The sequence below is a fragment of the Notechis scutatus genome, chromosome 1 (genome assembly GCF_049901735.1).
Source record: "Notechis scutatus isolate UNSWTSFEM ecotype Mainland chromosome 1, rNotScu1.2, whole genome shotgun sequence".
Lineage (NCBI taxonomy): Eukaryota > Metazoa > Chordata > Lepidosauria > Squamata > Elapidae > Notechis > Notechis scutatus.
Window position 1 is genome coordinate 335,128,793 of NC_142009.1, and position 25,696 is coordinate 335,154,488.

The 25,696-nt window shown below is 45.3% G+C and overlaps 1 protein-coding gene across 2 annotated transcripts; it reads left to right on the forward strand.

Annotated features, from left to right (window-relative positions):
• On the forward strand, positions 1-25,696 carry YJU2 (YJU2 splicing factor homolog). 2 transcript variants are annotated; one of them, XM_087952792.1, is made up of 8 exons: positions 1-107; positions 925-1,025; positions 3,794-3,938; positions 7,150-7,284; positions 10,920-11,101; positions 13,051-13,171; positions 15,707-15,869; positions 25,479-25,696. In XM_087952792.1, the coding sequence occupies exons 1-8, from the start codon at positions 84-86 to the stop codon at positions 25,679-25,681; spliced, it is 1,074 nt and encodes a 357-aa protein (XP_087808918.1). In that variant the 5' UTR covers positions 1-83; the 3' UTR covers positions 25,682-25,696. The 2 variants fall into 2 exon arrangements, with proteins under 2 accessions (XP_087808918.1, XP_026544839.1); XM_026689054.2 differs by lacking the exon at positions 25,479-25,696 and adding an exon at positions 20,404-21,989.

Genomic DNA, 25,696 nt, shown 5'->3' on the forward strand with positions numbered 1-25,696 from the left:
GGCTGAACGAGTTGGGAATCCAGGAAGTGGCCGGTATTTGGAGAGAGTTTTAGGGCGACTGGGAACAACCGCGAAGGGCCAAAATGTCGGAAAGGAAAGTATTAAACGTGAGTGAAAGGAAAGAGGCGAAAAAACATGGCTGGGGGCGGTTGGGGGCCTGGGAGGGTGGGGTTGGGATGGGGGTGCCGGTCTACCTCGCAGGGTTGTTGTAAAGAGGCCAACCTATGCAAGGGAGAATGGAGTGGATTCATCAACTATTTAAGGATCTGCTGGGATCCACTGGGATCTTGGGCCTACCTAGGCTGTTGATATTAATAAATGATCAGTTTGGGAGGGGTTGTCTCTTTTTTTCCAATTTTTTAAAATTGAAAATTGGGGGTTAATATGTATTTTTGTCTTTTATTATTTTTATGTATTTTTGTCTTTTATTATTTTTAATTCCCTTTTTAAATGTTTTTCGTCTAGTTTTGTTTTGATTCTTTGATTTTTTTTTTTTTTGGAGTGTGATTGTTTTGATTATTTTAATAATTAATTGTTTTAATTATTCAAAAGATTGTTTTAATCTTTTGAATAAAATAAAATTGAAAGAAAAAAAAGTTATTTCAATTGTATTTTTATTTTGGGGTGTTCTAGAAATACTATCCTCCAGATTTCCATCCATCTAAGATTGATAGTAAGGCTATAGATATTAATAAATGGTGTTATTTTTGTCTTTTTTTGTCTTTTGTCTCCTTTCAATTGAAAATTGGGAGGCTAATGTGTGCTTTTGTCTTTTGTATTTTTTAAATTCATTTTTAGTTTTTTTGTCTAGTTTTGTTTTGACTTATTTTTTTTTCTTTTGCAATTTGTGTTTTAATCTTGAATAAAATAAAATTAAAAGAAAAAAGTAAATTCAATTATATTTTTTATTTTTGGGCGTTCTAGAAATACTATCCTCCAGATTTCGATCCATCTAAAATCCCTAAGCTTAAACTTCCAAAGGACAGGCAATATGTGGTCCGGCTAATGGCTCCCTTTAACATGCGGTAAGAGATGTTTAAATTCTGTTTCTCTTGGGAATATTCAATTTCTAAAATGAGTTCAGTATGCTGTGGTCCTATTTTTTGGAAATAATAAATGACAATCTGGTCAATGGTGAAAAAAGGGTCATGAGGATGAAAAAATGTTAATTGTTTGTGTTTATAACTTTGCTTTACAAAGGAAAATTCAAGACCAAAACCAAAGAAATTATATTCCTATTCCAGGCTGGCTGGGGGATTCTGGGAATTGAAGCCCACTCATCTTAAAGCTACCAAGGTTGGAAATCTATATAAAAGCAAAATACCCCTCACACATCATCACAAAATCTCCAGAACTATAAAGCCTACAAACTTGAAATTTGGCACGTATGTCCTTCTTGGCTTCTAGGTTCTCACTAAGAAAGGATTTTTCGAAATGATCATCAGAGTATTAGTATTTCCATCATTATTATTATTATTATTATTATTATTATTATTATTATTATTATTATTAACACGCTCTGATGCTAAGGAGTTCTACTTCCCCTCCCCACTTGAAAAGAAACCTGTTCCAAAGGCAAAACACAAGCAGAGGAGAGGAGTTTCAGTTTCAGTTTCAGAGCACCAAGCAGCTTTAGTACAGAATAGTTGAGCTAAGCCATGCCCAGGCCCCTGGCTGTCTCCTCCTTGCTCACACGGCAAATACTGTCTTAGTTTCCAAGCAGCCCTCAACTCACACACACTGACAGGACACTAGCCAGATGAATATCGATGGATGCTGGTAGGCAGAAGCAGAATTTTTTCACTTTATTTTTCCTCCCCCAAAACTAAGCCCAATCACATAGTTTTGTAGGAAAGGACAGGTATCGAGATAGTACTGTGATAAAAGAAAGTTGCAAATACCTGGATTCCAGGGTAAAAGCTACTGCCTGATAAAAGCTACTGCCTGGTAGGAAGTAAACATATTGACTTGGTTTGCACATTGTGCTAAGCCATGAACTTTCTTTAAGGCAGCGGGAGCTATAAAGGTCTTCCAAAGAGGGGAGAGGGCAATCAGTGATCCTCTGGGCAATGACATTAGTCCTCTGGAGTGCTGTGCTATCTGACATTGCAGTTGGCCAACCAGACACAGGTGCAGTAAGTTAAGATACTCTCTATGGTGCAGCGGTAGAAGGTCCTCCAGCAGTTTTTCATTCAGTTGTTTCCTGAGAAGTCTCAGGTAGTAGAATCTCTGCTGGGCCCTTTTGACCAGGGCTGCAATGTGAGCGCCTCCAGGTCAGGTCCTCTTTTAGGGTAAACACCCAGAAAATTGGCCACTTGCTCCACTCGGTCTCCCTTGAGAAGCAAAGGCTGGATGTCTGATCTGCTCCTTCTATATAGTCCACTATAAGCTCCTTGGCCTTATTGGTGTTGAGGACCAAGTTATTGTCTCCACACCACAAAAGCAACCAGTCCACCTCATCTTGGTAGGCAGACTCATCCCCCCCGCCCTCCCCAAGATGTCTGGCCTTCAGGTGCTTTCTCTCTGTGGCAGCCCCTCAAATATTGGAAGACCGCTATCATGTCTCCCCTGGTCCTTCTCTTTACTAGACTAGCAAAGCCCAGTTCCTGCAACCGTTCTTCATATATTTTAGCCTCCAGTCCCCTAATCATCCTGGTTGCTCTTCTCTGTACTTTTTCTAGAGTCTCAACATCTTTTTTATAATGTGGTGACCAAAACTGGATGCAGGACTCTAGGTGTGGTCTTACTAAGGCTTTGTAGAGTGGTATTAGTGCCTCCCTTGATCTTGATCCTAACTTAACAGCTATGGTGATTCACTTAACAACGGTGGCAAGGAAGGGTGCAAAATGGAGCAAAATTCACTTCACAACTGCCTTGCTTTGCAATAGAAACGTTGGGCTCCGTTGTGGTCATAAGTCAAGGACTGTCTATACACAATTTCTGCTGACGACTCCTGGCTTGCTTCTACCAGCAGTTGCAAATAGCCTGAGCCCACAAGGCAAGCTCGGTGGTGGAGTTCCAAATTGCACACTATCGGTTCTGCGTGTGAATCAGCCGAGTTAAAAATCAATGGAATATAGGATGGGAAAGGGCCAGTCAGATGTGGTATCTGCCCGTTCTCCAAACTGGTCAAAATTTCTGCTCCAGGTTTCGCCCGAACTGGTCCAAACCGGCTGAATCCCACCTCTGGGCGAGATGTACATAAACCTCCACGATGAGGGTGAAAAAGGCCTGTAAATGAATGAAGGATGAGAATTTGCATTTCTTGAGGTGGTTTCGTTTAGTTAAGTTTATTGACATTGCACCTCGTACAACGAAATGAAATGCCATCTTCAGTGTACATGAGAACTCTAAAAATAAAACACAAACCCACATCCTTCACATTCTATACAATGGAACTGAAACCTCCCCTGAGATTGCATTAATATTGCACTATATACAGTAGAATTCAACAGAGCTGCTGCCCTGGGATAGAAGCTGTTTTTCAGCCTATTTGTCCTTGTTTTTATTATCCGGTACTGTCTGCCAGATGGTAATAGTTCAAAAAAAGGGGGTTCCCGGGATGAGATGGATCTTTGAGAATGTTTTGAACTTTCTTAAGGCAGCAGGAGCTATAAAGCTCTTCCAAAGAAGGGAGAGGGCAACCCATGATCTTCTGGGCAATGACGTTCACCCGCTGGAGTGCTTTCCTATCTGCCTCTGTGCAACTGGCAAAACCATACAGAGGTGCAGTGAGTTACGATACTCTATGGTGCAGTGGTAGAAGGTCACCAGCAGTTTTTCCATCTTTCAGGTGCAAGACTTGCGGCGAGTACATTTACAAGGGCAAAAAATTTAATGCCCGGAAAGAGACGGTCCAGAATGAATCTTATTTGGGACTTCCCATCTTCCGGTTTTACATCAAATGCACCCGCTGCCTGGCGGAAATCACGTTCAAGGTAAAACCTCTTCAGGTCTCCCTACTCTTCCAAACCTAGAACGTAGCACAGGGGTGTCAAACTCAATTTCATGGAGGGCCGCATCAGGGCTGTGGTTGACCTCGGGGGACCAGGTGGGTGTGGCCGAATGAGTGGGCGTGGCCACTCCCCAAACTGCTGCTATGTTTTCTTCTTCACACTGGGTAGACCGGGCCAAACCCAGGCTGGCCCGAGGTTTCCTCTTCGCATTGGGTAGAATGGGCTGAAGGGATGCGGGCCAGTCCCTTAACATTGTCCAGGATGGCCTCGTGGTCCATCAACCACATTATGGGCTATGAGATTGAAACCCCCTGATTTAGAATAATAAGAGTTGGAAGGGACCTTGGAGGTCTTCTAATCCAGGGGTCCCCAACCGCCGTCCGCGGACCGGTACCGGGCCGCTGAACAACCCTTACCGGGCCGCTGGTTGCTGGGCGCCGCCATCTTTTTGGTAAAAGCGCTTCTGGTGAGCTTTTCCGGGTAGAAAGCTCACCGGAAGCGCTGTTTGTCATAAAAGATGGCGGCGCCGCTCGGTGAGCTTTTCCGGTAGAAAGCCATTTCTACCCGAAAAGCTCACCAGAGCTGGCGCCGCCATCTTCTTATGACGAACAGCGCTCGGTGACGCCACCGGAAGCGCCTTTTCGTCATAAAAAGATGGCGGCGCCCAGTTGACGCCGTACCGGGCAGGCGCCCAGCTGATGTCGGAACCGGGCGCGGCATCGAAAAGGTTGGGGATCCCTGTTCTAATCCACCCTCCTGCACGAGCCGAAGACCCTGTATACCAGTGGTGGCTAACCCTTTTGGGGCTCCTGTGCTAAAAATTGTGTGCGCGCTTCCTTGCTACCACCCAGAAGGCAATGCGCGCGCGCCCCTGCAATCCCCCTGCCCCCTGACCTGCCCTGCGCCTCCCAGCTGATTTTGGGCCTGTTTGAGGCCTTTTTTCGGCCTCCCAGACTTTGAGGAAAGCCTCTGCAGCCTGAAAAATAGGCCCGTGTTGTCACTTCCGGTATTTCCGGAAATACAGGAAGTGATGAAAAGGGCCTATTTTTCAGGCTGCCAGAAGCCTTCCTCAAAGTCCTTTGGGAAAAAAGGCCTCAAACAGGCCCAAAATCAGCTGGGAGGCGCACGCATGCGCAGTGAGGTAAGTTTGCCTGCAACTCACGTGCCGGCACAAATTGGCTCCGCGTGCCACCTGTGGCACGTATGCCTAGGTTCGCCATCACGGCTGTATACCATATCAGATAAAATTATTGTCCAGCATCTTTTTGAAAGCCTCCAGTGATGGAGCACGCACAGCTTCTGGTGGCAAGCGGTTCCACTGAGTTCATTGTCCTCACCATTAGGAAAATTCTCCTTCCATTCCAGGTTGCTTCTCTCCTGGATGAGTTTCCATCCAGCAAAGGGTGGAAACTGATCAAGGAGAGAAGCAACCTAGAACTGAGGCGGAATTTTCTGACAGTTAGAACAATTAATCAGTGGAACTACCTGCCTCCAGAAGTTGTAAAATGCTCCAACACTGGAAGTTTTTAAGAAGAGACTGAATAACCATTTGTTTGAAGTGGGGTGGGGTTTCCTGCCTAAGCAGGGGGCTGGACTAGAAGACCTCCAAGGTCCCTTCCAACTCTGTTATTCTATTCTATTCCATTGTTTCTCATCATGCCGTTTGGGGCTTTGGAGAATAGTTTGATCCTCTCGTCTTTGTAGCAGCCCCTCGGATATTGGAATACTGCTGTCGTGTCTTCCCCCAGTCCTTCTTTTCATTAGACTAGACAAACCCAATCCCTGCGACCGTTTTTCGTAAGTTTTAGCTTCCAGTCCCCTGATTTGTTGCTCTTTTCTGCACTCTTTTCTAAGTCTCAACATCTTTTTTGTAGAGTTGTAATTGCAGGAATGTTCCTATCTCGGATGGCAAACCTCAGATAAGGAATGTTTACAAGCAATTACAACTCAGGCAAACAAAGTCACGAATCTAAAGGAGGATTAGAGAGAGGAAGTAAACATATGTTAGACTTTAACTAGAGATAATTAATTGTGTTAATTACTATGATAAACAGTAGCAAAAGTTAAGCAATAACCAAAGTTAACCAATGTTGGAGGATTACTAAAAATGTGTATAAATGCAAGACTAGACTCCAATAAAGTTCATCATGATTCAGTTGATCATGATCAAGCAATTTGACTGCCTCGTCATTACAACACTTTTTTACATTGTGATGACCAGAACTGGATGCCATATTCCAAGTATAATCTTCCTAAGCCTTTGTAATGTGGTACTACTGTGTTTTTCCGAAAATAAGACCCAGTTGTCAGGGTTCCGACGGATGCCCTAATTCATGAGCCTCGAGCCAAGTTTCAAAAGAAATCCAATTATTTATTAGGAGCCACATTTCGGCAAGTTGCCATGTGCGGTCTGCTCTGCCCCACGTAATTTACTGCCCACCCATGACCCTGTTTCCTCCCAGGGTGTGTCATCAATCACATTCTCCAACGGAGCACTTTCCCGGGCTGTAGAAAACACGCCTCTTCAGCTGGCTCTAGTAACCTGGATATAAAGGTATGCTGGTCATGGCAACCAAGCTGCTCCATCAGTTCTTCCCCCTTCTGCCTATGGCAACTCGAGAGCAAGCCAGGAATGCTTTACGAGCTGACACCAGTCTTATTATTATTATTATTTTTGCCACCAAAAAAAGGCCAGGTTTTATTTTCAGGGAATGTCTTCCACTCACTCACCTCGCCACAGCGGCACCAACAGCCCTGCTCAGCAGGAAGCCTCTGCCAGCCCGTTTCTGCGGCTGCTTGCCACTCACTTTCAGGAAAAGCCTCTGCAGCCGAGAAACACGCTCTATTGGTGTGCGTGGTGCCCCCTGGGCTTCCGTTTCACCACCAGAGGGGATAGGTCTTATTTTGGGGAAAACACAGTAGAACCACTGACGTGATCTTGATTCTATCCCTTTATTCGTGCAGCCTAGTTGAGGACTACCTGTAACCCAGCGTTCTCTCCAAGGTTCAGGGTAGCTGCCTGCTATTCTGTGCAGAGCACACCGGAATATCTTTGCAGGATGTTTGTCGCTATCAGGTGCAAACTTGGACTCCAGCCAGTTCATTAGAGCACCAGATCTTCCTTGGTTCAGCCCTCCCAGTTACAGATCTGAGAATTAAACCTCTTCACTCTTTTTTCTTATTCTCTCTTCAGACCGACCCCGAAAACACAGATTATGCCATGGAGCACGGAGCCACCCGAAACTTCCAGGCTGAGAAATTGCTGGAGGAAGAGGAAAAACGCCTGCAGAAGGAAAGAGAAGACGAAGAGCTGAATAACCCCATGAAGGTGATGTAACCAATCCTTTGCCTCAAAAGGAAATTTTTATTCTACCTTTTCCTAAATAGACTGGGAGAGCCCGGAACTTGGCACTTGGGAGAACTGGATTTCTTTGCTGGGTTGTTTGAAGGCACCAGGTCTTATTTTCGGGGGAATGTCATCCACTGACTAACCTCACTTGCGTGCGTCACCCCCGGCCTCCTTTTCGCGGTCAGAGGCCTTCAGGAACTTCTTCTTCTGTAGCCAATAATAGAGCTCTGGATCGATCCAAAGCTTTGTTATCAGCTCCAGAGGCCTTCAGGAAAGCCCTGCCAGCCTTGCCGACTGCAGAAGAAAAGGGCCGGCAAGGCAGATATCGGGGTGTGCCAGGCCTGCCTACAATTGTCCAAAAGTAAGTAATAGGGCAGCTCCACCACCTCCACGCCCGGAAGAATCAGATAATATACTGCAGGACCGATTTCAGCATATGGACTGGAGCATGTTTGCCTCTCAAGCTACCTCTGACTCTCACATGGACGTTGATAAATATACCTCCCGCATTTTGGATCATATTAACTTCACGATGTGTCACAACTGAAAAACAGATCATCATATATCCTAATCAGAAGCCGTGGATGAATAGGGAGGTCCGTCTCTTGCTTAAGGCTCGAGACGTTGCCTTCAGACCCGGTGACAGACAGGCCCACAGTGCATCTAGGGCCAATTTGAGAAGGTGTATTAAGAAAGCAATGCGTAGCTATAAGCTAAGTATTGGGGATCACTTTGCTAACTGCAATCCTCGGCGCATGTGGCAGGGCATCCGGAATATTACCGACTACAAGCCTGCCCGTTTTACTCCCTCATTTGCCAATGTCTCGTTTCTTGATGAGCTAAATGATTTTCATGCTCACTTTGAACGAGACAACCAGGAGATAGTCGCCAAGATCAAACCCTCTGTAAACTTGCAGCCCCTCACGCTCTCTACCACTGAAGTCTGTGCTGTTCTGAGCCGGATCAACACACGTAAAGCTGCGGGCCCCGATGGCATTTCAGGACGTGCACTTAGGGCAGTGATGGCTAACCTATGACACGCGTGTCACTCGTGACACGCCGAGGCACTTTGACTGACACGCCTGTTGGTGTGGGGAAAACCTGCACATTTAGAGGCTGCCTGTGCTCTGCTCCAATCCCTGCTCCCTGCTTGTTGCGTGGAGGCGTGGTGTCACCAATGCTGCCGCGAGATCTTTGCAGCAGAGAACCAGTTTTAACCGCCATAAACTGAGGTTTGTCAGTTTCATTACCTCAGGAACGCTACAGGAGGAAAGGAGATCCATGAGGTTCACAGCCCTGTCAGGTGGCCTTCCGATCCCCACATCCTGCACCTGCAGCCCTGAGACCAGGGAGACGAGTTTCACAGCCCTGTGTGATCACCCCCAGCCTAGTCCGTCGTAAACCAAATTATTGATATTTCTTGAAGTGACACACGACCCGAGGAAGGCTACACTTTTTCCCGATTTTCGACACACCAAGCTGAAAAGGTTAGCCATCACTGACTTAGGGGCTTGCGCTGAATAGTTGTCTGTGGTTTTGACTGATATTTTCAGCCTGTCTCTTTCCCAAGCAACTGTACCAACTTGCTTCAAGGCCACTTCCGTCGTGCTGGTGCCCAAACACTCCAAGCCAGAGTGTCTGAATGACTACCGCCCTATATAGCACATCTCAACGCCTCCCAATAACCTTGGACCAGGGTGCGCGAGGGGTCCAGAGATGGTGTGGTGGGGGTTCCGCTTTTTTTGTTGGGGGGGGGGTTTTTGAAAAAATGCAAGTTGAAGTCGGCTAGTCTTGGCATGTCTCAAAACTTGCCTCCCAACTACACCTGGACCCTTACCAATTTGCCCACTCTGATTACGCAGCAGCCGGTGGCAGATAATCAGGAAAAAGTGCGAGAGGTTTCAGGCGAGGAGGAGGACTTTGAGGGATCCTGGCTTGATGTGAGACGTCAATCTCAATTGGGAAAGAGGCGTCGAGCCAATGATTAATTAATGAGACTAACACGCCCCCTTAGGGGATAAAAGGAAACGGATTGGCTTGAGAAATTTGCCAGAAGCAAAGTGTCTTGTTAGAGCGAAAGTACTGTGAAGATTATCTGAGGCATTGTGATTTATAGGCACTTCAGGATTGCCAAACAGATTTCAGAACTACTGCTGAGGACTGGAAAAACCGCAGCCGTTATCTTTGTTGGGGTTTGTTTTTGGTTGCTTATAATTTTGGAACTTTAGTATTGTGATTGCTCAACTGTGGATACAGGTGAGACATAGCAGTGACCATTCAAAGTTATAGCAGACAGGGACACACAAATATACTGCAGTCCCCTGACCAAATTTTGGGCACTCGGCAACTCTTTGTTCATTTTCTGCCTTTATAGTTTTTAGAAATAACTCAAGACGGTAAACATAGCCAGGGCACCTTCCTGTTTTCCCCATAATTTTGTGAGGTGGGTTGAGCTGAAAGAGAGTGACAGGCTCAAAGTCATCCAGCCAGCTTTTATGCCTGAGGCAGAACTAGAACTCACCATCTCCTGGTGATTGGCCCAAAGTCACCCAGCTGGTTTTCATGTCTAAGGCAGGACTAAAAGCAACCGTGTCCTGGTGATTGGTGCCGTCACCCAGCCATCTTTCATGGCTAAGGTGGAACTAGAACTCACCCTCTCCTGGTGATTGGCCCAAAGTCATCCAGCTGGCTTTCATAGCTAAAGCAGGACTAGAACTCACCGTCTCCTGGTGATTGGCCCAAAGTCACCCAGCTGGCTTTCATGTCTAAGACGGGACTAGAACTCAGCGTCTCCTGGTGATTGGCCCAGTCACCCAGCTAGCTTTCATAGCTAAGGTGGGACTAGAGCTCACTTTGGTGATTGGCCCATAGTCACCCAGCTGGCTTTCATGTCTAAGGCGGGACTAGAACTCATTGTCTCCTGGTGATTGGCCCAAAGTCATCCAGCTGGCTTTCATAGCTAAAGCGGGACTAGAACTCACCGTCTCCTGGTGATTGGCCCAAAGTCACCCAGCTGGCTTTCATGTCTAAGGCAGGACTAGAACTCACTGTCTCCTGGTGATTGGCCCAAAGTCACCTAGCTGGCTTTCATGTCTAAGGCGGGACTAGAACTCATTGTCTCCTGGTGATTGGCCCAGTCACCCAGCTGGCTTTCATGTCTAAGGCGGGACTAAAAGCAACCGTGTCCTGGTGATTGGCCCAAAGTCACCCAGCCATCTTTCACACCTAAGGCGGGACTAGAACTCACCATCTCCTGGTGATTGGCCCAAAGTCACCCAGCTGGTTTTCATGGCTATGGTGAGACTAGAACTCGCCATCTGATGATTGGCTGCTACTGAGTCTCGTTCTCCCTTCTGGAAGAGCCAGGCCAGAAGAAAAGGAAAAAATAAATACCAAAAATAAGTAATGTCCCACTTTGGTTTTTTTTTTGGTCCTTGCTCTCTGATCCCAGAGCTGCTTTTCCAAAAGGCAGCTGGGATTTCTTGGTTTTTCCTCTTTGAAAACCTTTGGCTTGTCATCCAAGAACCTTCCTCGGTTCTAACTATTAGTTCTAACTTAACTATCCTCCGAGTCCTAACACATTTCTGTGTTTTTATTTTTATTTCCCCCCCCAGGTTTTGGAGAACAGAACCAAGGATTCCAAGCTAGAGATGGAAGTTCTGGAAAACTTGCAGGAGCTGAAAGAACTCAACCAACGCCAGGCCAACGTGGACTTTGAATCCATGCTGCATCAGTACAAAGAGTTGGAGGAACAGCAGAAACAGCGGGAATTGGAGGAAGACGAGCAGGAAATGAAGTGAGCCTCGAGAACCTTGTCCCAAGATCTGCTCTTGCCATTTTTTTTTGGTTGGGATCCTTTGATATGTCCACTAGGAGTATCTCCCACTAATACCCTACTTTCCCTGAAAATACGACCTACCCTGAAAGTAAGCCCCAGCTTGATTTTTTACATGTGCACCCAATATAAGCCCTACCCCCCAAAATAAGCCCTAATTAAGATCCTGCCCACTCCAGAGTGCACAGGTAAAAATTAAGCTAGGGTGGGGGTTGGGGTGGTGATGGAGCTGCCCTACTACTTACCTTTGGACAGTTGTAGCCAGGCCTGGCACACCCCGACACCTGTCTTGCCGGCCCATTTCTTCTGCAGCCGGCAAGGCTTTCCTGAAGGCCTCTGGAGCTGATAACAAAGCTCTGGATCGATCCAGAGCTCTGTTACTGGCTGCAGAGGCCTTCAGGAAAGCCTTGCTGGCTGCAGAAGAAGAAGTTCCTGAAGGCCTCTGACTGCGAAAAGGAGGCCGGGGGCGACGTGCGCAAAGTGAGGTTAGTCAGTCGATGACATCTCCCAAAAATAAGACCTGGTGTCTTTTTTGGTGGCGCATTATATATATAAATATATCAGGGTCTTATTTTCAAGGAAACACGGTATCCACCAGCAACCGATGCTTGTTGGACTTCTGTCCCAATCCAGAAGGAATACAGAGGATTTCACAGTTGATAACCCTTGATAGATGTGTTATCCATGAATTTCTCCAGTGTCCTTGGAAGCTACAAGGTTTGGGGTCCATCACCATGTTTTGTGGCCATGGATTCTACAGGTCCACGATGACCTATGTGAAGAACCCTTTCTCAGAAAAGAAAAGAAAAAAACAAATAAAACTTTTTAGGTCCTTGGTGCTCTTGGACTTGGTTGCTTTCTAGCGGACGTTTCATGACCTAACTAGGTAATATCATCAGTGCTAGTAGAGATTGGGGTTTGCTCTCAATGTATATTTACATTCTAGTGGCTTGCCCTGTCCGTGTTGGTGGGCGTGCTTTTTGACTAGGATGTTATTTACTTTTAGCTTATTTCTCTGAGTTGGTAGTTCCTTGATCGGGTGTCTATGGAGATTCTCCGTCATCCAAGGTCATGGTTGTCCCAAAGGTGTTTTTTCAAGAGGCAGCTGGACTTTCTGTTTTTTTTTTCTCTCGAAGACGTATCTCTTCTCATCCAAGAAGCTTCTTCGGCTCTGACTAGATGGTGAGGAATGGAAGGATTTATACTCCTTGCAGACAGCTGGTCATTTGCATTCTTTTCAGAGAGTCGTTGAGGCCACTTGGAGTTTGGTCTGTGTCCCTCAGGGTCACCTGAGTAGTGCAAATAGGTGTGGAGCCTTCTTGGAGCTGCTGAAAGGACCGTGTTGTAGACGGGAGATATATAATGTTGCATCCCTCCTCCTTTAACAGAACAGATAATCAGAGTTGGAAGAGACCTTGTCGATTATCTAGTCCAACCCCCTGCCCAAGTGGGAGACACCTTACACCATTTCTGACAGATGGGAGTTCAGTCTCTTCTTGAAAGTCTCAAGTGATGGCGCCCCCACAACTTCCGAGGGCAAACCTGTTCTGTAGCTGTTCCTTTGTTGTGGGCTGTTCAAGTTTTGACAGGTGGCCTCAACGACTCTCTAAAAAGGATGCAAATGTCCAGCTGTCTGCAAGGAGTATAAATCCTTCTTGTCTTCCACCCTCCAGTTTGAGCTGAGGAAGCTTCTTAGATGAGAAGCGAAACGTCTTCAAAAGAAAAAAACCAAAACCAGAAAGTCCAATTGCCTCTTGAAACGAAAAGCAGCTTTGGGACTTCCTGGATTGGGGTTTTGTTTCCTAGCATGGGATGACTATTCAGTCCGTCGTTGAACTCGCTCCCCACGCTCTCTTCCCTGTCGGTAGCCGACCCACGTTATCTCTTTCCCCGTCTTCTGTCTCACCCAGATCCATGCTGGAGCAAGCTCAAAGCCGGAGGCTGCTGGAAGACTCCGATTCAGAAGAAGATCTCCCTCCAGTTCGTCCAAAACCACTTGCAAAAGGGAAACCCACTGACATCCTGCAACAGGTATGGAGAGAATCCTTTGAGGATCTCCCCCAACAGGTGGGCTGACCTCATGGATTGCCCCTCTTCACGGGAGTCTCACTTTCTGCCTTGAGTAGTGAGGCCGATGTACCTTCTGTAGGTTGTCCTTGACTTAACAAACATTCGAACAGAATAAGAATAGAATAAGAATAGCATAGCATAGCATAGAATAGGAATAGGAATAGAATAAATAGAATAAATGGGATAAAGATTAGAAGAGAGAGGAATAGAATAAAGAACAGAATAGAAATAGAATAGAAAATAATAGAAATAGAATAGAAAATAATAGAATATAGAAAATAATAGAATATAGAAAATAATAGAATGGAATAGAGTAAAGAATAGAATAGAATAGAATAGAATAGAATAGAATAGAATAGAATAGAATAGAATAGAATAGAATAGACTAATAGAATGGAATGGAATAGAATAGAAAATAAGAATAAGAATTAGAATTAGAATAAGAATAGCATAGCATAGCATAGCATAGCATAGCATAGCATAGCATAGGATAGAATTCTTTATTGGCCAAGTGTGATTGGACGCACAAGGAATTTGTCGGTGCAAATGCTCCCAGTGTACATAAGAGATACATTCGTCGAGTCAAGAATCATCAGGTACAACACTTAATAATAATAACCATAGGGCATAATAAGCAATCAAATCATACTAGGAAACAGTCCATATAAATCGTAAGTATACAAGTGTCAAAGTTACAGTCATACAGTCACAAGTGGGAGGGGATGGGTGATAAGGAGTGATGAGAATATTAATAGTAATAGTAGTGCAAACTTTGTAAATAGTGGGACAGTGTTGAGGGAATTAGTTGTTTAGCAGAGTGATGGCGTTTGGGGGAAAAACTGTCCTTGTGTCTAGTTGTCCTGGTGTTCAGGGCTCTATAGAATCATTTTTAGGGTAGAAGTTGAAACAGTTTATGTCCAGGATGTGAGGAGTCTGTAAATATTTTCACAGCCCTCTTTTTGGCTTGTGCAGTATGCAGGTCCTCAATGGAAGGCAGGTTGGTAGTAATTGTTTTTTTCTGCAGTCCTAATTATCCTCTGAACTCTGTGTCTGTCCTGTTGGGTTGCAGAACCAAACCAAACTGTTATAGAGGTGCAGATGATAAGACAGTTTAATGACCAAAATTACCACAGCACTGAAAAAGACGACTGTTTTTCACATTACACTCTGATCTCAAAATCAAATTATTGTTGAAGGAACATAGATCTGCTGTCGGAGTGGTGCAGATTAATTACACTGTTCATCATTGTAGAAATTGTTTCATTGGCCCAAATTTTCAGAAATGTTTTTAACTCTAATATAATGTTTTTTTTTTCCAATTGAAAGATATTGTTTTCCTCAGAAATGGGATTTCTGCTTTTCTACTTTTTTTCTCGTGCATTTCCCCCTTCATTTAGAGAATAAGAATAGAATAGAATAGAATAGAATAGAATAGAATAGAATAGAATAGAATAGAAAATATGGAATGGAATGAATAAGGAATAGAATGGAATGGAATGGAATAGAATAGAATAGAATAGAATAGAATAGAATAGAATAGAATAGAATAGAATAGAATAGAGAATAGAATGGAATGGAATGGAATACAGAATAGAATAGAATAGAATAGAATAGAATAGAATAGAATGAATAAGAAATAGAATAGAATAGAATGAATAAGGAATAGAATAGAATAGAGGAATAGGATGAATAGAATAGACTCGAGAATAGAATAGAACAGGAGAGGAGAGAATATAGGATAATAGAATAGAATAGAATAGAATAGAATAGAATAGAAAATATGGAATGGAATGAATAAGGAATAGAATGGAATAGAATAGATTAGAGAATAGAATAGAATAGAACAGAATGGAATACAGAATAGAATAGAATAGAATGAATAAGGAATAGAATAGAATAGAATGAATAGAATAGACTCGAGAATAGAAGAGGAGAGGGGAGAATATAGGATAATAGAATAGAATAAAACAGAACAGAGAACTGAATAGAAAATAGAATAGAAAATAGAAAATAGAACAGGAGAGGAGAAGAGAATATAATAACTATAGAATATAATAGAATAGAACAGGAGAGGAGAGGAGAGGAGAGAATATAGAATAATAGAGTAGAATAGAGTAGTGTAGCGTAGAATAGAATAGAAGAGAACAGAACAAGGAATAAGGAAAGAATAGAATAGAATAGAATGGAATACAGAATAGAATAGAATAGAACAGAACAGAACAGGAATGGATAAGATGGGATGGAATGGTAATAGGGATAGGGATTGTGGAGAAGGCTGGACTAGAGGACTTACAAGATCCTTTCCAGATCTATTCTGATTGATTGAATTGAAAAATTTAGATAGTTTCAGTGGACATCGAGACCTTCTACACACAAACCAGGAATTACAGCCCAACATGGTTTGGTGTCGCGACCACTGTATGCAGCTGGGATGGTGTCCTTTGAACACAGCAGCTTTTAAGGTAACCGCTGGTGTCTCGTTTCCTTTCTTCCCAGGATTCAGAGCCACAAGCTAAAAAGTCAAAGCTGGAAAGCTGGGAACGGAGTGTGGGAAAACTCTCGGTGAAGACACAACTGTCGGGATTGGTGGCCGCCAAGAAGAAGCCCATTCCCGGGATGGCCAATGGATCAGGAAGCCAAGAGGCAACATCAGAACCAGGTGAGGAGGACAAGGCAGCTCCAGGAGAGAAAGAGAGACAAAGAATCTCTGGGAGACAGGATGAAGGCAAACACTTAAAAAAAGAGTGGTGATGTTGGGTTGGGTTGAGTTGGTTTGATTTGGGTTGAGTTGAGTTGAGTTGAGTTGAGTTGAGTTGAATACAGGTAGCCCTTGATTTAGAATCACAACTGAGCCCAAAATTTCTGCTGCTAAGTGAAACATTTGCTAAGTGAGTTTTGCTACGTTCTACGACTTTCCTTGCCGTCGTCGCCATTAAAAAGCGAATCACGGCAGTTGTTTACGACCCTGCAAGCAACTGTCATAACTGTGAGTCAGTTGCCCGGCATCTGAATTTTGATCATGTGTGACCATTGGGATCCTGCAACGGTTCTTAAGTGTCAAAGATGGTCATAAGTCACTTTTTTCAACCCCCTTTCAACTTTGAATGGTCACTAAATGAACTGTTATAAGTTGAGGAATATCTGTATTTTATTTGGCCATGCGTGATTAGACACATAAGAAATTTCTGTCCAGTACAGATGCCCTGTCGTGCCCCTGTCGGAGTCTGAATCCGAGGAGGAAGACAAATAGCTGACAGGGAGTGGGAGTGTGGCTCCGTTGGCTGTGGAGGAAACTGGGGAAGGACAAAGTCCAGCTGGGCAGAGCAGGAGAGAGGTAGAACAAGGGAGAGGAATTCAGAGGAAGACCCTCTTCATCCTAGGGCACGCAGGGAGGAAAAGACAAGAGAGCAACATGGCTTACGGGGGAGGAAAGGGCCCTGATCCCCTTCATTAGCCGCATCTGGGAAGGGAGTTTAAAAGTGAGGCATGCTGAGTGCAGCGTCTGCTGGGAACAAACATGAGTTTATCTTGTGTTGACTTTGGTTATTTGTGTTCCTGGCGTCTTCCCAACCGTGTTGAATTACTGTTGTTCCTTCACGCCTGGAATTCTTGCTCCTGCCCTTCCGGACTAATTACCTCATCTTACCTTGATTGGACTTATAGTTACAGTTTTTGTTGACCATGTTTTGGACTTGATTCCTTGCAGCCAAAGGCTGTTCCTGGGAGACTTTTTCTCCAGCCAGAAGGTAATGAGGACATTGGGGGCAAAGTTGGAGCTAATAAAGGGACTCTTACTTACTATCTGATTGTGTTGCCTTTGTGCCACGCCCCTTTGGGTCATCATAGCGACCTTTGTGTTCCCTGATAGAGACTCATGCTAGCTTTATTTATTGTACTTTTATTGCAGGATTTTATTCATTCACATTGATTGCAGGAAGTCCTCCGCTTACAACCGTTAGTAACTGTTCGAAGTTACGACAGCACTGGAAAAAAGGCGACACCGCCATTTTTCACATTTGCAGCATCCCCGCAGTCACGCGATCAAAATTCGGTCGCTTGGCGACCGTCTCCCATTTACAACGGTCCCGGGTTTCATACGATCCCCTTGTCCACTCATAAAATGTCCCTAGGGTGTTTTTAAAGTTGCCAACAGAAAGGGAGGGGAGAAAAGGGTTTGAAAGAGCACTGCGGCAGCTTGGAAATTGAAAGTGCATTCCATGCATAGTTATTCAGAGATTATAATTAGGTGACAGAAGTTTCTAATTGGAGACCATGATTGATGACTTGGCTGTGGACATGTTTTGTTGGAGAATATGAATTGCGATGCACTCAGGGGTGTGGGGGGGGAAACCAGGGTCAAGGGTGACAGTGAATTACGTGTCTCAGAGTCGGCTGCACCCAGGGTCATGCCGACATGTCAACTCCCAATAAATCCTGTGTAGTTTTGGAAGTTTGTCTCGAGACTCATGATTTAATGGGGGGTAAACTGCCGGAATCCTGACACCCCTTTGGCGACCTTCCGACAAGCAAAGGGGGCAGCCGGGCTCACTTAAGAACCGTGCTACTAACTGTACAACTGCAAGGACTCACTCAACGGCCATGGCGAGGAAGGGTCTTAAAATGGGGCAGAATTAAGTTAACAGGTATCTCGCTCAGCAACAGCAGACGTTTTAGGGCTCAGGTGTGGTTGTGAGTCAAAGGACTCTGCCTAGCTGCCCAATTGATCCACATACGCTCACCCACGCGCACACGGACACAGGTACACACACCTGATAGCTGATGATGCTGTCGGAGCTTGGTGCTTCCGTTGCAGACCTTTCATGACCCAACTAGGTAACAGCATCAAGTGCTAGAAAAAAGTGCCGAGTTTGCTCTTTGTTTATATATCCTGGTTTTGACAATCAGCTCTCGCAGCAACAGTTGTAAGGATAAGGACTGGTCGTAAGCCACTTTTTTCTGGGCTGCCTTAACTTCACTAAGTGAACCCTTGTAAGTGGAGGACTTCCTGTGTGGTGTGAACTGCTCTAGTTCCAACAGAGGGCAGCACGCAGCTGCTTAGTCTAAATCTGTAAGCTAACTGGGATCAGAGGAAAAAGTACCAGGATATTCCTGAACTTAATAGGTTTGATTATTGCCAACAGGACAATGTGGACGTGCCTTGTAATCCACCAGGCATTTAAGCCGGGGTCCAGAGTCCGTTTTCCATTTTTCTGTGCTCCAAATGATCTGTGATCGAGGCCATAGTTGCCTCTATTGGCATCTCTGCCTCTGTTGAATTTTTAGCCTGGAAATATTTCTGAAATGAAAGAGGATGCAGAATCAGGGGTGGGATGCTACTGGTTCCGCACAACTCTATAGAACCGGTAGCTCTGAAGAGCAGCAGATACCGAATCGGTTCTGTGTCTGCTGCTGTTTGGCCCACCCGCCCTCCTGGGCTCTCACCTGTCGTTTATTACCTGCTTTTTTCAACCTCAGCTGCTTTGCGTGGTACAGCTGAGGTTGAAAAAGCAGGGGAAAAGAGGCTTTTCAAACGCTGCGCGCCCGCATGCAGCGCTTTTCAGCTGTCCGGGTGGCACAGCTTAAGGTTTTTGGATGCACGCGCAAAATGTAGTCACCAAGCCAGTAGTAACACCGGTTGAATCCCACCACTGAGCAGAATGCTTCAAAGGTGAGAATCAGGTCGTAGACCAGTGTTTCTCACCCTTGGCAACTTTTAAGATGGGTGGACTTCAACTCCCAGAATTCCTCAGCCAGCATGACTGACGGATGGATAGATGGATGGATGGATAGATACATAGAGTAATAATAAAAATGAAAAGATAGATAGATTAGATAGATAGATAGATAGATAGATGGATGGATGGATGGATGGATGGATAGATAGATAGATGATAGATAGATAGAGACAGATAGATAGATAGATGATAGATAGATAAGTAGATAGATAGATAGATAGATAGATAGATAGATAGATAGATAGATAGATAGATAGATGATAGATAGATAGATAGATAGATAGATAGATAGATAGATAGATAGATAGATAGATAGATAGATAGATAGATAGAGTAATAATAAAAATGAAAATGAAAAAAGAGAGATAGTAAATAGAATAGATAAATCGATGTAGATAGATGTTAGATTAAAGATTGATAGATGGTAAATAGATGATAGATTGATAATAAATAGATGGATAGATGATACAGTAGATACAAGGATAGATGATTGATAAAAGGATAGATGATTGATATTAGATGATAGTTAGTAAGATAGATGGTTAGATGATAGAGAGTAGATAACAGATGGGATGGATAGATGATTGATGATATAGATATAGATATAGATAGATATAGATAGGTAAATAGATAAATAGGTGGATTGATAGATGGATAGCTAGCTAGCTAGGTAGATGGATGGATAGTTAAATAGATGAATCAGATAGGATGCTTGTAAAACTTTGGAGAGCAACAACAGAGGGATATTTCCTTCAGGTGTCATCAATGTGGCCACTTCCCCTCACAAAACCTCTGGCTAACTTGATTAGAATTTAGTTACAAGTAGTCCTCAATTTAAAACCGTGAGCTTAACGATCTTTCAAAGTTAAGATGGACCCCTTCCCCCCAAAGAAAAGGGACTTACGACTCAGTTCCACAGTTCCAATGTCTGGCCCCCCCACCCCCACAGTCATGTGACTGCATTTAGGGCAGTTGGCAACCTGCGGTCACCTGACAACCGGCATTTATTGTGTGTATTTTTGTGGCAAAACGCCCCATGGAGAACGATGGGTTGATTTATATGACTGCCGCAAGAAAAAGTCATCAACTTTGAAAGGTCGTTAAGCGAACCATTTTAAGTCAAGGACGACTTGTAGCTAAATTGGGTCAGTTAGTGGGGCGATCTGCTTTACAACCACCGTAACTTACCATCATAAGTCAAGCACCACATGTATTGGGTTAGTGTTTAAGGGGCTTGGTTGGAATTGTAATCCCAAAAACTCCTGTTAAGGAGACAAATGGCCGTCTCTCTCTCTACCGTCTGCCATGCCCAAGTGGGAAGGGACTGAGCTGCTGTCTTTCCGAAGGGTTAAGGCATATGGGCTCGATAGTCCAGGCTCTGAGAAGTCTTGAGTTGGGAAGGATCGGAGAAGTTCCTTTGTGTCTTTTGAACTGTTGAATTGTCACCTCTTTGTCTAGGAGGCGGAGAGCAGCACCGTCTCGGCGCTTCTACGGCGACCCTGCCCAGTTCAAACACAGGGATCACTTCCCTAGGCCTTCTGGGGGCTTACTCTGACAGCGACGACAGTAAAAGCGACTGAATCCTTGAAAAAGAAAAAAAAAGACTTGTGGAGTTGTGAGAAGACCTTCTCCAGCCCCCCTCAGCTCACTCCTACTTGCGAGGAGAGAACCTTTTCCGTTCCGTGGAAATGCCGGCTGAAATCCGGGATGCCCTCCTCGATAAGACCGCCGTCGATCATGTTTCCCGCCCGTCAAGAAGAGCAAAGAGCATTATTCCCCCCAAGATGAAGTTGGTTGAGAGAGTGGTGTCCTTTCTCAAGTATTTGAGAGAGCGGTGTCCTTTCTCAAGTATTTGAGAGAGCGGTGTCCTTTCTCAAGTATTTCTCAATGCATGTCCTTTCTCAAGTGTTTTTTTGGCGACCCGGCTGGGACAGAGAGAGGAGGACCAGGCCGCATGAGCGACAGGCCGGAGAACATGGGCGCGCGGGGCAGCTCAACTCGCGCGAGTGGCGGGTTGGCACGCACACTGCAAATTGAGTTGCGCACACGTGTGTGCGTCCGGCTGCTGCTCACATGGCCCAGTTCCAAATAGGCCACGGCCCGGTAGTGGGCTACATCCCAAGGGTTGGAGACCCTTGTCTTGAAGGCCTACAGGACCCAACCACCCGATGTTCTCAATTGACTGAAAAGAACATCAAATCTTATCATGCCCGTGTCTTCCTGTGGTCTAACTCAAATGTTCTCCAATCCCAGCAACTTTTAGTGCAGATTTCAACTCAAAGAATTCTGGGAATTGAAGTCCACACGTCTTCAAACGGCTGCGATGGAGAAACATTTCTTTAATGGACCTGAAACAGAAGAGGCCAGAATTTACCCTGACAGGTAAATTCTGACAGGTGAACAGTGGTTATTCAGAAGAAGACGGTCCTGTCCAGACTGGTGGACGCACGGGGTGAATCCCCACAATGTTACAATTGTGTCTCCCTGAAAATAAGACCCTGTCTTATATTTTTTGCCACCAGGAAAAGGCATCAAGTCTTATTTTTGGAGGATGTCTTCCACTGACTAACCTCACTTAAGTGCGTCGCCCCCGGCCTCCTTTTCGTGGTTAGAGGCCTTCAGGAATTTCTGCAGCCGGCAAGTCTTTTCTGAAGGCCCGTGCAGCTGATAACAGAGCTCTGGATCGATCCAGAACTTTGTTATCAGCTCCAGAGGCCTTTAGGAGAGCTTTGCTGTCTGCAGAAGAAATGGGCCGGCAAGGCAGGTGTCGGGGTGTGCCAGGCCTGGCTACAGCTGTCCACAGGTAAGCAGTTGGACTGCTCCAACCTCCCCATCCTCACCCTAGCTTAATTTTTACCCGTCTACTCTGGAGTGGGCAGGATCTTAATTAGGGCTTATTTTTGGGGTAGGGCTTATATTAGGCACATGTGTAAAAATCAAACTAGGACTTACTTTCAGGGTAGGTTGTATTTTCAGGGAAACAGTATTTTCCAAGCCCGCCTTTTTCCTCATGGCAGTTCATCAAATAAATAAATTTCAAAACGTCCCTAGTGTGTTACCTCTTGACTGCGGACTCGTGGATTTATGTCTCTGTTCTTAAGCGAGATCGGTGCACAGGTATGCCCTCAACTTAACCACCATTCGTTTAGGAACCCGTTCCAAGTTACAACGACATTGGGAAGGGTGACTTATGACCGTTGAAATGTATTTGAGAGCTTGGCAATTTGGTTGCAAACGTTTTGTCACCCTTCGAGGAGACATCATCCGTGCGCGTTGAATTGGGGTCGTCTGTCAGGGCGCTGGCCTTTCAATACCTTTTTTTTAAAAAAATTGATGCAAATTAGCGTGGGTGTTGTTTGTCTGACAAGTCAAACCATGACTCAGAAGTAGCCGAACAAACAACATCCCCACTTAATTTGCATCACATAAAAAAGGTATTGAAAGGCCGGCACTCTTGAGTCCTGGTCTGATTTTGGGTTGTGTGCAGGGGTAGACTTCAAAAATTGTAGCAATGGGTTCTCTGCCCAGTTGCTGGGTGGGCGTGGCCATGGTGGGCGTGGCCTAGTCAGCCTCCTGCACCACAGCCGGTGGGTGGGGGGGCTTTTTGCCCTCCCTGGACTCCTGTTGTGATTCACCGGCAGCCTGTGCAGACGGCAGTGGAAACGGACAGTGGGGAAGAATGGGGACCAGTCTGGGAGTCTGGGGAGGACTCAGACGAGGGCCCTGCGTCCGATGTAGAAATGGGGCCAGGACCATTTGGGAGTGGGGTGCTGACTCGGGAGCCTCCGGAGTCTGGTAGCAGCGAGGCGGAGGAACAAGGGGAGCCTGTTCCCAGTGCGTGCGTGCGCAGAGCTGCTAGAAGGCAAGAGCATCTGAAACAAAAGGGCAACTTGGGAGTAAGGCAGGGAGATGATTGCCTCTCCCATCAGGTATAAAAGGACAGGCAAAGGTGAAGAAACCTTTGCAGGAAGCAAAGTTGTTCGGTTCAGATTCATCTGTGAAACTCTTTGTACTTTGGGTTGGTTTTTTTTCTAGTTGATTGGACACTTCTGTTATCGGCAGCACTTCACAGGAAAGAAAGGTGGGTGCTTATCTCGAGGGGCTGTTTGAGTTTCATTACCAGCTGGGAATAAAAATAATTCCCAGCGTTGCAATAAAATAAGACTTGATTTTAAAATAAGCGTGTGCATAAGTATGGTCTCGGAAGCCTTGGTCAGAACAGCTCCGACTGGAAGCAGTAAACAGGCCCATTTCTGGTCTTCCCGAACTTCCGGGAGGCCTGTTTTTCGCCCTCCCGCGCACACACCCTGCACTTCCCCGCATCCAAAACAGCCCGCGAGGGGACTTCTGGGAGAGGAGGGGCGGAGTGGGTGAGGCCAGCCAGGAGTGGGATTTGTGGGGTTCTGAACCCCTGCAAACCCCCAGCAGCCCACCCCCTGGTTGTGTGACTTTTAAGTTAAACCTACTCTCAACTATTCACACTCGCCATCGCACCACCCAGAATCAAACCAGGAACTCAGAAAAAGTACTTAAAGGCCAGTGCAGCTCCGGACGAGCACGATCCAAAAGCGCGCTGACGACCCTTCCTCGAATGGGGATGAAACATCTGCAGCCAAATCGCCAAGCTCGGCTCTCAAACCAACAACATGATCATCACCTCCCAGTTTGCCTGGCTAACCGGTCCAAGCAAGCAAGCTCTGGTTTCCCTTTGGCTCCTGAGTTTGTCCCAGGCCATCTGTCGGCTTTCGCAGCCCATCTGCAGGGCGGCTTCCCGAACAACGTTTTGACACGCCAAACACACGGAGCATGGAAGCGCCGAACCAAGCCGGTCTGGAGCCTCCCCTGCTTCCTTCTGGCTGGGGTGACATTGCAAGAAAAAGCCCCTGCGTGCTAAAAACGACAGATTGGCTAGTATTTAGAGATCGTCCTCGACGTTACGACCACAATTGGGACCGGAACATCCATTGCTTAAACGATGTGGTTGTTTAGTAGCTGGGCTCCCAATTTACTAACTTTTTAAAGCAGATTTAACAGATAATCAGAGTTGGAAGGGACCTTGTAGGTCATCTAGTCCAACCCCCCCGCCCAAGCGGGAGACCTTACACCATTTCGGACAAATGGCAGTCCAATCTCTTCTTGAAAGCCTCCAGTGATGAAGCTCCCACAACTTCTGAGGGCAACTTCTGTTCCATGGGTTGATTGTTCTCACTGTCAGAAAATTTCTCCTTATTTCCAGGTTGAATCTCCCCTTGTTCAGTTTCCATCCATTATTCCTTGTCTGGCCTTCAGGTGCTTTGGAGAATAGCTTGACCCCTTCCTCCTCTCTGTGGCAGCCCCTCAAATATTGAAAGACTGCTATCCTGTCTCCCCTGGTCCTTCTCTTCACTGGACTAGCCAGGCCCAGTTCCTGTAACCGTTCTTCATATGTTTTAGCCTCCAGTCCCCTAATCATCCTGGTTGCTCTTCTCTGTATTTTTTGCTAGAGTCTCAACACCTTTTTTATAATGTGTTGACCAAAACTGGGTGCAGTACTCTAGTTGTGGTCTTACTAAGTCTCTATAGAGTGGTTTTAGCACCTCCCATGATCTTGATTGTATCCCTCTGTTAATGCAACTTAGGGTTGTGTTAGCTTTTTTGGCTGCTGCTGCACACGGCTGGCTCCTTATTTAGCTGGTTGTCCACTAAGACTCCGAGATCCCTCTCTCAGTTCCTGCTATTGAGCCTGGTTTCACCCAGTCTATATGTGTCGTTTTGGTTTTTCTTGCCTAAGTGTAGGACTTTTACTTTTCTCTACACTGGATTTCATTTTGTTAGATACCATTGCCATGGAGCCTGTCCCTGAGGGAGATGGATTGGGCGGGTAAGAAATATGAAATATGAATACAATATAAATATAAACGTAAATAAATCGATGGTGATTCCCTTAACATCGGTAGCAAGAAAAGTCATAAAACGGGGCAAAACTCACTTGACCAGTGTCTCCCTTTAGCAACAGAAATTTTGGGCTCCGTTGCGGTCATTAAGTCGAGGACTATCTTCCCGTTGCCAAGCGCCTGAATTTTGTTTACACAAACTGCGGGACGCTGCAAAGGTGGTTAAGTGTGAGGACCAGCCATAAGTCACCTTTTTCAGTGTCGTCGTGATTTCTAATGGTCTTTAAAGAGACGATCCTAAGTCGAGGACCACCTCTAAATGTTATTTTGGATATTTTTTAAAATTTTTCTATTCCCCTCTGTTAACGACTGAAGCCATCTCGAGTGTTGGAATAAAGATCGGAGAGAACGAGAGAGAGAGAGAGAGAGAGGTGGGGACAGAGAGAAAGAGACATGAGAGAGAGAGGGGGGGGGAGACAGAGAGAAAGAGGGGGAGACAAAAAGATCAGAGAGAGAGAGAGAGAGCAAAATAAATGAAATTTGTCATCGAAATCTCCGGGCTTCTGCAGGAAAAAGGAAATGACTTTGCGAGGCAGGCAGCCATTTCAGAGCAAAGTATGTGTATATCCCATGGCTGTTTTTTTTTTGCCCCCACCCCAGAAAGGCAAGATGGGATCAGAAGCGTGTGCTTTTTAAATAATACATCACGCCGTCCTCCGAATCAAATTCCCAGGACGCCGTACATAAAAACTGACGTAATGAAACAACTGGTTTTACAGAACAACCGTTGGAAAAATCCTGTCAGCCGAAGGGGGACGGAAGACGAACGGCCTGATAATAAAACAGCCATAAAACGACACTGAGAAATCAATGCTGGG